General features: G+C 45.1%; 1 protein-coding gene across 1 annotated transcript in view; it reads right to left on the reverse strand.

The window, feature by feature from the left end:
• Positions 1-14,551, reverse strand: part of tle2b (TLE family member 2, transcriptional corepressor b) — a 96,337-nt gene that overhangs the window by 47,819 nt on the left and 33,967 nt on the right. The window contains 3 exon segments of the mRNA XM_070447552.1: positions 1,407-1,451; positions 11,380-11,443; positions 12,536-12,633. Coding sequence (XP_070303653.1) covers positions 1,407-1,451; positions 11,380-11,443; positions 12,536-12,633 — 207 coding nt within the window.

Raw genomic sequence — 14,551 nt, forward strand, 5'->3', positions numbered from 1 at the left:
ATCAGATCAGTTAGTATCAGATCAATTAGTATCAGTATCCCTGTTGGCAGCCGGCCCATTCCCTCCAAATCCTCTCCTATACACATCCCTCCCCGATCAGTAGAAGCTAAAGGGACTCTTGACTCTTGTAGACAGCGAGTGACCGCGATGGCTCAATTAATGGCAGCAGCACATGAGATGGCCCTGTGCGTGAAAATGAGGAGAGTAATGGCACACGACTAGGGCTGGGAAGAGAGGAACTAAGAGCAGATACTGCTAAATGTATTCATGATTCATTATTCCTCGCCAGAGCTCAAAGCTCCCCTTGTCGTTTCTCGGTGCACTCTCACTCTTTTTTTTCCTTCTTTCACCCTCTCTTTCTCTGGCTCTCACTCATCCTTCCTCTCTATCTCTTTTCTCTCTCATATCACACTCTCCATTTAACTCCCCCCTTCTCTCTTTTTTGCTCAACACCTCTCTCTCCCCCTCTCTTTTCACTGTCTCAGCTTTCCTCTCCCTTCTCCTGTGTCCCACCCCCCCTCTCTCCTCAGCTGCTCTCTCTTCCTCTCTCTCATTCCCTCCTTCCCTTCCTCCCCTCCCTCTCCATCCCTCCCCTCTCCCTTTCTGGAGTAGTACAGGCAGATCTCTGTTCATTTCTCCTCTGTGGTGACAGTAGAGCTTACAGTGGAGCTCTGCCCTGCCTGGCTACTGGCTAACGGCCACCTTTCACTACACACTCTGTGGTTCTGGATCTGTTAGCTTTGGATCTGTGGTTCTGGGGCTTGGTTTCACTGGGGCTCGTTCTGCTAGCCTTGGGTCTATCGGGTTCTGCTAGACCTGGTACTGAGTCTGTTTGGTTCTGCTAAACACCATCAGACATTTTCACTGCTGTCCGTGATGCCGGAGTAGAAGCCTGGAAGTCACCTTGAATGAAGGCGTCAGTCAAGTGGATAACGCGCCACAACGCTCACTCTGCAACAATGTGCCACGTGTCTGTCAATAGCACATTAGCTGGAAATGTGAGGAAAAGACAGGGACATGGGGTGCCTGCCAGGACTCTGCTGCTCATGACGCACCCACACACATATGCACACCACACACACACACCCTACTGTGACAAACACACTCTTTCAGATAGTACGAGAAATACTGCAATTCATGCATATGAAACGCACACATATAAGAGCCACAGTGGACAATTAAAAATGAACACACACTCAGTGTGTGTGTGTGTGTGTGTGTGTGTGTGTGTGTGTGTGTGTGTGTGTGTGTGTGTGTGTGAGATCGAGAAAGCGGCTGATGTCAGGGAGGGCTAAAACGGATGGTGATTGTGGTGTTTGTCCTCCGCTGCTCCCTGTAAAGACCATCACTGAAGCAGACCAGACAACACACACTGTAATACTGACAGACAGTAACATCTCTCTTACCTGTTTGTGCATCTCAATGTTCAGCCCGTAGGACATCTCATAGTACTGCAGAGAGAGAAAAGAACAGTATTCAATAAGTATACAGAGGTAATAGATCAAATACTGTAGAATCAAGGGATCAATCATGTGTGTGTGTGTGTGTGTGCGTCTGTTCGTGTCCGCATGGTGGAAATGTGAGTGTGTGTGTGTGTGTGTATGTCAGTGTGTATGAGGCTGTTTGTCTCTCTCAGCGCCAGCGTGGGTGTGTGTGTGTGTGTGTACACACAGTAATGTGCAGTAATAACTTCCATCCAGGGCTGGAGAGACAGGGAGGATCAGTCATTGTGACAAAGCCAGTCTCAGTAGGCACATGAACAGCACCGAGAGTGAGGACCATCAAACCTGACTACGGACACTCTCTCTCCTCTCTGTTTCTGTCTCTTCTCTCCCTCCCTGAATCTCTTACTTTGTCTCTTTCTCTACTTCTCTCTCGCTGTTGATCTCTCTCTCTGGCGTATCTGTTTCTTCCTCACAAACACACGTACCCTCTACTTTCTATTGTCCATCTCTGAATCCTCTCCTCTGCATCATAAAAGCTTCTTCTCATCATGTCCTCCCTCCACCTCTCTCTCGTCTCTCATTTTGTTTTACCATTCTTATTAATTCCCTCTCTCTCTTGATCTCTAACTATTTTTAATAATGCTCATTCTCTATCTTTCTCTCTATCATAATATATACTGTAAGTAGTGTACTGAGGACCAGTATGCTAATGTAGTGGTGTACTGGACAACACAGAGCAGAGCAGTCTGTATAGAGGAATAAGGGCTATGTAACGATTTTGTAAATAGGCTAAAGACACTGTATAAGGTTCTATGGAGAACCAATATGGCTGGACCCATGCAGAGAGATGAACAATGTGGGAATGGAGTACTGTATAGTCCATATGGACTTAGGAAAGATAGTTTTAAGGAGAATGTGTGTACGTATGAGTGTGTGTATGTGTGTGTCTGTGTGTGTGTGTGTGTGTGTGTGTCTGTGTGTGTGTGTGTGTGTGTGGGGGGGGGTGAATTTGTGTAAGATAAAAATACCATCCACACATGATCTTTAGCCCCAAACGTACTGTACTGTGTTACTACAAGAAATCCATCCAGCTCAACCACACCAAAATACATGTCATCTTTAAACAGTCCATATTCTCATTCATCTTATCTACACTCATTCATTTGAATGGTGTACGTTCCGATAACACTGCTCCAGACATGCTATTCCAAGGCCCCACTGTATCATTCTCAGTGATATAAAAGAATGGCCTTAAAATCCCCATGCAGGCTTATGATCTCAGGTGAAAAACCAAGCTAAGCTAGCTAAGAGCCCCAACACTACACAACAGCTACACAACAGCAGCAGCAGGCAGCCACAGAGCTGTTATCAAGCCTGGTCTACTACAGACAGACAGCAGAGCAGAGTTGTTGTAGCGTTGTGCAGGTTTGTCTGTTCTGTTTCTGTTTTCTTAATGGTTCATCTTTCCCTAGCTGCCTGCCTGCCCAGCCCCCCCCCCCCCCCCCCTTATATAATCTCTCCCTTGTGTCAGTGCATTCTCATTGAGCGCCGTGTGTATAATCCCTGGTATGTTCGTGCTGGCGTGTGTGTGTGTCAGTCTGGAGCAGATTGTGCCCGGTATGTGGCGGATGTGGCAGAGCTCAGCCCGGCGGAGAAACAGTAGCAGCCTGCTGACATCGCTCACCCAACCACCACAACGAGGTGTGTGTGTGTGTGTGTGTGTGTGTGTGTGGTGTGTGGTGTGTGTGTGTGTTGTGTGTGTGTGTGTGGTGTGTGTGTGTGTGTGGTGTGTGTGTGTGTGTGTGTGTGTGTGTGTGTGTGTGTGTGGTGTGTGTGTGTGGTGGCTAGGGTGTTGGGCCTCAGGCTAGGACCCCTACTGGGTACTGTAGTGAGACGATGTTTTTCATTGGCTAACTAGTCCACAGCCATCAACAACATCCACCCCCTATCGGTTTCTCTAGCCTTTAGTCTGACATACAGACACACTGTCATTTGAGCAACCAACTATAAAGCATTCCTTCACTTCATTCAACCAGCTGCAGCTCTTTTCTTTCTCTCTCTCTGCTGTTCATCTCTCGCTCTCTTCTTCCATTCATCTCAGAGTGTTTGCTCTCTCCTTTGCCCTTCCATTTCACTGTGAGTCATCGTGTTGAGTGAGTGTCAGAGTGTCTCGCCAGCCAGCCTGTGTCTTTACTATTCATTTAAGGCAACCTCCAGACTTAAGAAGAAGCTTTGTGGAGTGCATCTAATCCAAGGTGATTTGGCTTAATGGGATGTGTGTGAGTGCCTGCACGTAGACTGCATTGTTCATCAGCGTCCCTCAGGTGTGCCTGTCTCTTTACTTCTCCATCTCCTCCCATACAGACATCAGTGTGTTAGTGTAATACATTATTAGAAAGCGCTTCTCACATATCCTTAAGACTAGCCAGATCTGACTTTTAGCTCTGCATTAATTCAACATAGCGAAGTAACTAAATCCCTAAAAGTAGATTTAGGACAGAAGGTCTTTACATCTTGTTTCATCATCAGAGTTGGAGAAATATGACCAAATCCCAACCAAAATGGATTGACCTTGGAGTGGCCTTTCTTATTGGGCCTACGAGGGGCTTATGTTGATGGAGCCCCCAGCAGCCGATCTTTGTGAATACGTGTGTGCTGCTGTGCTCCTCCATGTTACCAGACAGTTCAGACAGGTTTAAGACTCTTAAAACAGCCACAATCCTCAGCTACATCTGGCTCCTGTTTTTTTCCCACTAAATCGTCAGCTCACAGTATCATATGTCATAGAGACCGTTAGCTTACTGGGGAGCAATCATTTTACAATTCTATCCTCATCCCTCTCTCTCTCCCTCCCTCTATCCCTCTTCCTCAGCCCCGGTTCTCTCCTTCCTCCCCGCCCTTCCTCTCACAATCCCTCCATCTCTCTCTCCATCTCTCTCTCTCTGGCAATCTGTGACTTTTATGTTCCTGAAGAGAGAACAGTGTGTCAGGCTGAATCAGACAGATGAGTTAGAGGCTGAGAGTACTGCATTAATCCACCCCCCCCCTCCCCTCACACACACATAACACACACACCCATCCCGCCTGCGGGGCTGTATCACACACACACACACATGCACGCACGCACACACACACACACACACACACACACAACACACACAACACACACACACACACACACACCACACACACACACACACACACACACACACACACACACACACACACACACACAACAAACACACACACCCACCACACACACACACATACACAATTGCACAAAGTTACAGTGGATGAGTGACCACATGGATGGTCATTAAAAGCAGACCCCTGCGGAGCCCCTCTATCTCAAACATAAGCACCACACACACAATACTAAGAACACACACACACATACTAAAAGACACACACACACATATACTAAGACACACACCACTACAAGACAACATTACTAAGGACACACCCACACATACTAAGACACACACACATTACTAAGACACCACACACATACTAAGACACACACACATACTAAGACACACACACACACACGTCCGTCTACTCTATTCGTCTCAGGCCTGACATTGACAGACACCTCTCAGTCTCTGATTAGACAGTGAAACAATGTAGTTTTATTTAAAAATACACTGTGAGATTCCGAGAGAACTGTAAAATCTGAGCCCCATGAATTACAAGGCACCCGCAGACACCCTCTCCTGTGTGCGTGTGCGCGCGTGTGTGTGTGTGTGTGTGTGTACGCGTGACCACCACTGTAGTTATACATTGATCATGTCTCTGTAGACTACCACAGTAGACTAACAGAGACAGGTTGTATATAGTTTATGCATAAAGCTGCAGAGAGATTTAACAAAATGTACAAAACACCAGAGCCAACCCCTGCTGCCTGCTTAGACTTGTACCTCGTTTTATAGTGCCAACATTCCAATATGCTGCTCCAAATGAATCCTGATGTCTATTCCATGCTCAACATCATAATCATCATCAGCCAGGTCGTAAATCATTCCCTGGAAGTAGTACGTTAGCGGGAGGGAACATCCCGTACCTTGTATTTAAATCTACAAAATAATGAATGATACAAGCAGTCTAAAGAAAGAGTGGGCTGCTGGCTGCCTGTGGAAACAAGTCTTAGTTTACATGACAGGCCCGTCTAACTACCTAAATATAGCCTTCTGGGTTAGCCCTACAGTGGAGCCACTGAGACCTTGTTACTTCATATTATTTACGTGTCTATGCTTACGCTCTCTCTCTCTCTGTCTCTCTCTCTGGCCCTCTCTCCGTCTCTCAATCTCTCTCTCTTTCAGCCACTCTCTCTGACTGACTACCTCTCGCTAAGCCTCTCTTTTCATTTTTTCCCCGTACTTTCTCGCTCTTGAGCCCCTGTCCATGCCTTTCACCCTCCATTTCATCCTCCCTCCCTCCGTCCATCTCTCCCTCCCTCTCACTTTCTGTTCCTCACACTCCCTTCCTCCAGATCACTGCCCATGCAGTAGGCATTAAAGCAACTAGGTAAAAATACTTTGAAGGACTACTTAAATGTTTTGTTTTTTACTTTTAACTCCACTACATTCCTAAAGAAAATATTCAATTTTTACTCTGATACATTTCCCCTGACACTCCAAAATACTTACATTTAAAATGCTTAGCAGGACATTTTTTATAATTCAAGCACTTATCAAGATAACACGTGGTCATTCCTACTGCCTCTGATCTGGCGGACTCACTAAACACAAATGCTTTGTTTGTTATTTGTTGGAGTGTGCCCCTGGCTATCCGTACATATCCAAAACAAGAAAATCTTGCCGTCTGGTTTGCTTAACTGTATAAGGAATTTGGAAGGATTTATAGCATTTACTTCTACTTTTGCTAATTAAGTATATTTAAGCATTGTCTTTTACTTTTACTAAAATAGTATTTTACTGGGTGACTTTTGACTTTAACTTGAGTAAATGTATCTTAAAAGAACCTTTACTTTTACTCAAGCATGACATTTTTAAGCCTTGACACAATTGAGACATGAATTGTATGTGTGCCATTCAGAGGGTGAATGGGCAAGACAAAATATTTAAGTGCCTTTGAATGGGTATAGTTGTAGGTGACAGGCGCACTGGTTTAAATTTGTCAAGAACTGCAACGCTGCTGGGTTTTTCACACTCAACAGTTTCCCATGTGTATCAAGAATGGTCCACCACCCAAAGGAGTCAACATGGGTCAGTATGCCTGTGGAACGCTTGTCGAGTCCATGCCCCAAGGAATTGAGGCTGTTCTGACGGCAAAAGCGGATGGAACTCAATATTAGGAAGGTATTCCTAATGTTTTGTACACAGTGTATACAGTATATGCAATATACAGTGTATTCGGAAAGTATTCAGACCCATTGACTTTTTGCAATGGGTCTGTTACATTATAGCCGTATTCTAAAATTGATTAAATAAAACATTTCCTCATCAATCTACACACAATACCCCATAATGACAAAGCAAAATCATAAATAGCTTATTTACATAACTATTCAGACCCTTTATATGAGACTCGAAATTGAGCTCAGCTGCATCCTGTTTCCATTGATCCTCCTTGAGATGTTTCAACAACTTGATTGGATACAGTGAAGTGAAGCATGGTGATGGCAGCATCGTACTGTGGGGATGTTTTCAGCGGCAGGGACTGGGAGACTAGATGAATGGAGCAAAGTACAGAGAGATCCTTAATGAAAACCTGCTCCAGAGTGCTCAGGACCTCAGACTGGGGCGAAGGTTCACCTTCCAACAGGACAACGACCCTAAGCACACAGCCAAGACAAAGCAGGAGCGGCTTCGGGACAAGCTTCTGAATGTCCTCGAATGGCCCAGCCAGAACCCAATCGAACATCTCTGGAGAGACCTGAAAATAGCTGTGCAGTGACGCTCCGTATCCAACCTGACAAAGATTGAGAGGATCTGCAGAGAAGAATGCGAGGAACTCCCCAAATACAGGTGTGCCAAGCTTGTAGCGTCATACCCAAGAAGACTCAAGGCTGTAATCGCTGCCAAATGTGCTTCAACAAAGTTCTGAGTAAAGGGTCTAAATTCTTATGTAAACATTACCAACTGGCAAGTGTCTTCACTGACATTTTCAACCTGCCTGGTGATTATTGACCTGTTTAAACAGGATCAGTGGGTCCCTCGCGGGACGGTTGAGCTTACGTAGGCTAATGCGATTAGCATGAGGTTGTAAGTAATAAGAACATTTCCCATGACATAGACATATCTGATATTGGCAGAAAGCTTAAATTCTTGTTAATCTAACTGCACTGTCCAATTTATAGTAGCTATTACAGTGAAATAATACCATGCTGTTGTTTGAGGAGAGTGCACAGTTATGAACTTGTGAAAATGTATTAATAAACCAATTAGGCACATTTGGGCAGTCTTGACACTACATTTTGAACAGAAATGCAATGGTTCATTGGATCAGTCTAACACTTGCACATACACTGCTGCCATCTAGTTGACAAAATCTAAATTGCACCTGGGCTGGAATAATACATTATGGCCTTTCTCTTGCATTTCAAAGATGATGGAAGAAAAAAATTGCATGTTTTTTTCTTTGTATTATCTTTTGCCAGATCTACTGTTATATTCTCCTACATTAGTTTCACATTTCCACAAACTTCAAAGTGTTTCCTTTCACATGGTATCAAGAATATGCATATCCGGCATCCCGTGTAGCAGTCTAAGGCACTACATCGCACTGCTAGCTGTGCCACTAGAGATTCTGGGTTCGAGTCCAGGCTCTGTCGCAGCCGGCGGCGACCGGGAGACCCATGAGGCGGCGCACAATTGGCCCAGCGTCGTCCGGGTTAGGTGAGGGTTTGGTCGGCAGGGATGTCCTTGTCCCATCGCGCACTAGCGACTCCTGTGGCGGGCCGGGCACAGTGCACGCTGGCACAGTTGCCAGGTGTACAGTATTCCCTCTGACACATTGGTGCGGCTGAATTCTGGGCTAAGTGGGCATTGTGTCAAGAAGCAGTGCGGCTTGGTTGGGTTGTGTTTCGGAGGATGCACGGCTCTCGACCTTCGCCTCTCCCAAGTCCGTACGGGAGTTGCAGCGATGAGGCAAGACTGTAACTACCAATTGGATAACACGAAATTGGGGAGAAAAAAGAACGCTGGCCTCCGCTCCTGGCCCAAAGGGATTTTCCAAGGGTGGGAAGGACAAAGCCCCGCACGACGCCCGGGCGCACCCAGAACCACCAGGTCCAGAACACACACATACAGCTCAGTGGAAAACAGAAATAACTCAACGCAAAACATACAATGATCACATCCCCACCATCACCCCTGATTGGAGTGGCACTACATCTCAGTGCAAGAGGCGTCACTACAAACCCCTGGTTCTAATCCAGGCTGTATCACAACCGGCCGTGTTTGGGAGTCCCATACGGCGGTGCACGATTGGCCCAGCATCCTCCGGGTTTGGCCTGTGTAGGCCATCATTGTAAATAAAAATGTGTTCTTAACTGACTTGCCTAGTTAAATAAAATTTAAATAAATAATTCCAACTTTCAGACAGCCACAGATCAACCCATCTTTCCTAGTAAATCATCATTCAAATCAAATCAAATTTTATTTGTCACATGCGTGGAATACAATAGATGTAGACCTTACACCTTGCCCAAACCAGCTGCGCGCGTGCACCATCGTGCGCTATCGTGCATAAATGTATTTTGCCCCCCCCACACCAAACGCGATCACGACACGCAGGTTAAAATATCAAAACAAACTCTGAACCAATGACATTAATTTGGGGACAGGTCAAAAAGCATTAAACATGTATGGCAATTAAGCTAGTTAGCTTGCACTTGCTAGCTAACGTTAATTTGTCCTATTTAGCTAGCTTGTTGATGCTAGCTAATTTGTCCTGGGATATAAACATTGAGTTGTTATTTTACCTGAAATGCACAAGGATGTCTACTCCAACAATTAATCCACACATAAAACGGACAACCAAATCGTTTCTAGTCATCTCTCTTCCTTCCAGGCTTTTTCATCGTTTATGGTGATCGCATCTAAACTTTCATTGTATTACCACGACTACCGGCAAAACAGTTTGTCTTTCTATCACCCACATCGGTATAACCAATGAGGAGATAGCACGTGGGTACCTGCTTCTATAAACCAATGAGGAGATGGCACGTGGGTACCTGCTTCTATAAACCAATGAGGAGATGGGAGAGGTAGGACTTGGAGCGCGATCTGCGTCAGAAATAGGAACGACATCTATTTTAGCCCTTGGTGTCGCAGACGCTCGTTGGCGCGCGCAAGCAGTGTGGGTGCAATAATTGAATAACATGGATTTCTAAATTTATTTTGCGACGCTCGCGCACGCGACGTGTCTGGTCTGGTCAGCATGTTACTGTGAAATGCTTACTTACAAGCCCTTAAACAACAATGCAGAAATGTTTTTTAAAGTAAGAAAATATTTGCAGAAAATAATAAAAAAATATTTTTTAAAGTAACACAGTAAATAACAATTACAAGGCTATGCACAGGGGGTACAATTACTGAGTCAATGTGTGAGGGTACAGGTTAGTCGAGGTAATTGAGGTAATATGTAGATAAAGGTGGGGGTAAAATGACTATGCATAGATAATAAACAGTGAGTAGCAGTAGCGTAAAAAAATGTCCTCTTGCAATACATACCACTATTCTACCATGGTGTCTCACTAGGGACTTGAACCGAAATTGCCACAAAAATTAACATTTTAGCCAAGAGCACAATGATATTTCCTATCGACTGACTGTGGTCCTCCAAATCCCCCAACAATACAGTTTGTTCTCCATCTGCTTTTTAAACAAGAAGCCTATTTGTTTTCAACACTTTAATTTCTCATTTTCTCTTGACTCTCTATTGTCCCTTTGCAGCAGACATGAGCAATATGTTTGGAACATCGAATCACAATGAAATGACAGTATGGAATTCCAATACATCGGCACCTAAGTATCGTGATAATATCATATCGTGATAATATCATATCGTGATAATATCATATCGTGAGGTCCCAGGCAATTCCCAGCCCTAACTCTGAGGTAGTGTCTGTCTGTCTACCATACTGCACTGTGTACTGCTCTTCCCATGTATCTGTGTGTCTGTGTCTGTCGCTCTCTCTCGCTCAGGTTGATGATATGGGAGCTGCTCAGCAGATGGTTCATATCGTATTCAGGTTCTGTCCTGACTATGACTGTGCCACAGACTTAGACATAGTTAGTTATTTATATACAAGTCTTTAGCTAGACAGACAGACAGACAGACAGACAGACAGACAGACAGACAGACAGACAGACAGACAGACAGACAGACAGACAGACAGACAGACAGACAGACAGACAGACAGACAGACAGACAGACAGACAGACAGACAGACAGACAGACAGACAGACAGACAGACAGACAGACAGACAGACAGACAGACAGACATATAGATGTGGAGGGGCTTAAACTGTTGCACGGGAGAGAGAGTTTTTGCGCAGTCTCATCCTCCTAACCTAAAATGTTTTAAATATTTAACCTTTATTTAACTAGGCAAGTCAGTTAAGAACAAATTCTTATTTACAATGACGGCCTACCCCGGCCAAACCCTAACCTGGACGACACTGGGCCAATTGTGCACCACCCTATGGGACTCCCAATCACGGCCGGTTGTGAAACAGCCTGGAATCGAACCAGGGTCTGTAGTGATGCCTCTTGCACTGAGATGTAGTGCCTTAGACCACTTCGCCAGATGATGCTCTTCAACAAGCTAGATAGCCTCCTATGTTGGTGTAGTGGACAGGGGTCCATTTATAAAGCCAGATTGAGACTGGGCCTTCCTCCTCCATGTTGTCTGATTGATTCCAGTGAGCCAGCGGTGGTGTGGTGGTGTAAATAGAATTGAACTCACCATGATGTAGTGTCTCTGCATCTCTGTCTTCTCACTGGCCAGCTTCTCACACTCCAGTTTCAGGCTGCAGAGGCAAGACACAAACATGCACACAAAAATACAGGTAACCATGTACGCGCACGCACACACGACAGAAAACACAGACACACAACCAAACACACACACAGGTCAACAAACTGATCAAGTGCAGGACATACACTATAGCCAACCGTATCGGTCTACTCTGCAGCCCCACCTGAATCTCTCCTTCTTGCCAAAGCTGAAAAGAGATTATGGATCTAGATCGATCAGACAGAGAGACCGATGGGTCTCAGGCTGCAGTGGGAGAACAATGTTAGCTTCAGCACACTGTTCACAGAGCTGTGACTGAGAGAGATATGGCCATGAGTATTCAGCTCATGCTGTGAAGCTGGGCTCCCAGCACCAAGGTCACTGCAGGTCAACTCTACTCAGACTACCTCTCTGATGAAACACACCATCACTCTGCTATGATATGGAGTATAAACCCATATCACCACACCCTGCCACCCTGGAGTTTGTACTGTCCTGTCAACTCCTATGCATGACAAAGACATAGACGTTGGCAAAACAGCACAAACAGATCTGGGACCAGGCTAACACCCTGCCACTGTGTCATTAAGACTAAGACGGATAAGGTTAGAATCTGTACCTGCATATGGTATGACTGTGCTATAACAACCATATAGTTCACTGCACCTGTCCTTGGCTTACACATACACATACAGTACAATTACGGCTGATGTCTAATGTAGCCTGTGTAATATTTCCCAGACTAATAAGTGGAGCAGCAGACGTGCTGCAGTGTTTCCCAGGGGGCTCTCTCAGTCCTTTGGAGAGAGGAGTAGGGACTGTTATCCCCTGAGGCACCTTCATTGGTAGAATTCATATAGAACACAATCCTCAGTCTCCTATCTTCAGACACACAGATACATGCGAAGCACAGACTTTTACTACAATCGTGTATTGATGTTTATGAGAGACTCGTATGAAGATTTGAGTTACATGTGTAGACCTCAAGTTAGGATTGTGGCTATAGAGTCTATGTAGGCCTGCATGGGTTAAGATGGAGGGTGGTGTGTATATCCTATCTGTAATCGAGTCTATGGATGGAGGGTAGTGAGTGAGTATACAGCACCTGTGGTACTGAGCCTGGAGGAACTGGAACTCCTCCTTGATGCGGTCCAGGGTCTCCAGGACTGTGAACTTGAAAGACTGGCCAGGCTGAATAGGGACCTGGGGGAGAGAAAAGAATGGAGAGGAAAGAAGAAGGGAGAGTAAGGTCACTTCAACACACACCATAAAAAACATTGCCCTTGCTCTTTTTATCTCTCACTCCACCCCCCTCTCTTTCACAAACACTCGCTCTCCTGGCACCCTCTTCTCCTCTCCTCTGTCATCCTCCTCTCTCTCTCTCTCTCGCTCTTAATGACTCCGTCTCACTCCTCCTCTCACACAACATTAGCATCCCTCTCTCCTCTTCTCTCCTCTCCTCTCTCCTTTGCCAGGATGCTCTTGGATAATGTATTCCTGCCTACTGAGGAAGGGAAAGCGTCAAATGAATAACTTATGGTGAATCACAACCATTAAAACGGCACTGTCTTTCACCTGCTAAAAGCAAAGAATCTCAACAAACACCTCCCAGGAGAACCCTGCTTCCCCCCAGAGCCTGTCTGAAGCACTTTGGGTGTTGTTCCACTCGCTGTGTAGTTGGGGAAACACAAACACATCAAGGATGTTGTTGTTTTAGATGCAAAGGAATAAAAACATGGATGCTAGTGGAGTTTCCAGGGGTTTGGAGAAGGGATTGTGGTGATATGAATCTGAGTGACAAGGTCCATTGGGGGTTATTGTGACCTGGTATTTATAGCTGAGGGGTTGGAACTGTCATGAGGGAGGGACATACTACTGACACACATGCATGCACACATACAGTACCAGTCAAAGTTTGGACACACCGACTCATCCAAGGGTTTTTCTTTATTTTTACTATTTTCTACATTGTAGAATAACAGTGAAGACATCAAAACTATGAAACAACACATATGGAATCATGTAGTAACCAAAAAAGTGTTAAACAAATCAAAATATATTTTCGATTTTAGATTCTCCAAAGTAGCTACCATTTGCCTTGATGACAGCTTTTCACACTCTTGGCATTCTCTCAACCAGCTTCATGAGGAATGCATTTCAATGAACAGGTGTGCCATGTCCATATTATGGCAAGAACAGCTCAAATTAGCAAAGAGAAATGACAGTCCACCATTACTTTAAGACATGAAGGTCAGTCAGTTCGGAAAATTTCAATAACTTTGAAAGTTTCTTCATGTGCAGTCGCAAAAACCATCAAGCGCTATGATGAAACTGGCTCTCATGAGGACCTTCACAGGAAACAAAGACCCAGAGTTACCTCTGCTGCAGAGGATTAGTTCATTAGAGTTTCCAGCCTCAGAAATCTGCATTTAACTGCACCTCAGACTTCAAGTAACAGACACATCTCAACATCAACTGTTCAGAAGAGACTGTGTGAATCAGGCCTTCATGGTTGAATTGCTGCAAAGAAGAGACTTGCTTAGGTAAAGGAACACGAGCAATGGACATTAGACCAGTGGAAATTTGGTCTGATGAGTCCATATTTGAGATTTTTGGTTCCACACCTCTGTCTTTGTGAGACGCAGAGTATGTGAACGGATGATCTTCGCATGAGGGGTTCCCACTGTGAAGCATGGAGGAGGAGGTATGATGTTGTGGGGGTGCTTTGCTGGTGACACTGTCTGTGATTTATTTAGAATTCAAGGCACACTTAACCAGCATGGCTTCCACAGCATTCTGCAGCGATACACCATCCCATCTGGTTTGTGCTTAGTGGGACTATCATTTGTTTTTCAACAGGACAATGACCCAACACACCTCCAGGCTGTGTAAAGGCTATTTGACCAAGAAGGAGAGTGATGGAGTGCTGCATCAGATGACAATACTGACTCCTTAACAGACGTTTTGCCAGACTTTGTCAGCTCCGTTCCATAGCGACCCTTTGAAGAACACCCTTATTTGGTCCAGGTGGCCTTTCCACAGTAGTGACCCCTGTTCCTAATGGCGGAACGCCACACAACAACCTGGCTTTTGTCTGACGGAGTGTGTCCTTTCGGTGTGT

Source organism: Salvelinus sp. IW2-2015, linkage group LG16 (assembly GCF_002910315.2).
Source record: "Salvelinus sp. IW2-2015 linkage group LG16, ASM291031v2, whole genome shotgun sequence".
Classification (NCBI taxonomy): Eukaryota; Metazoa; Chordata; class Actinopteri; order Salmoniformes; family Salmonidae; genus Salvelinus; species Salvelinus sp. IW2-2015.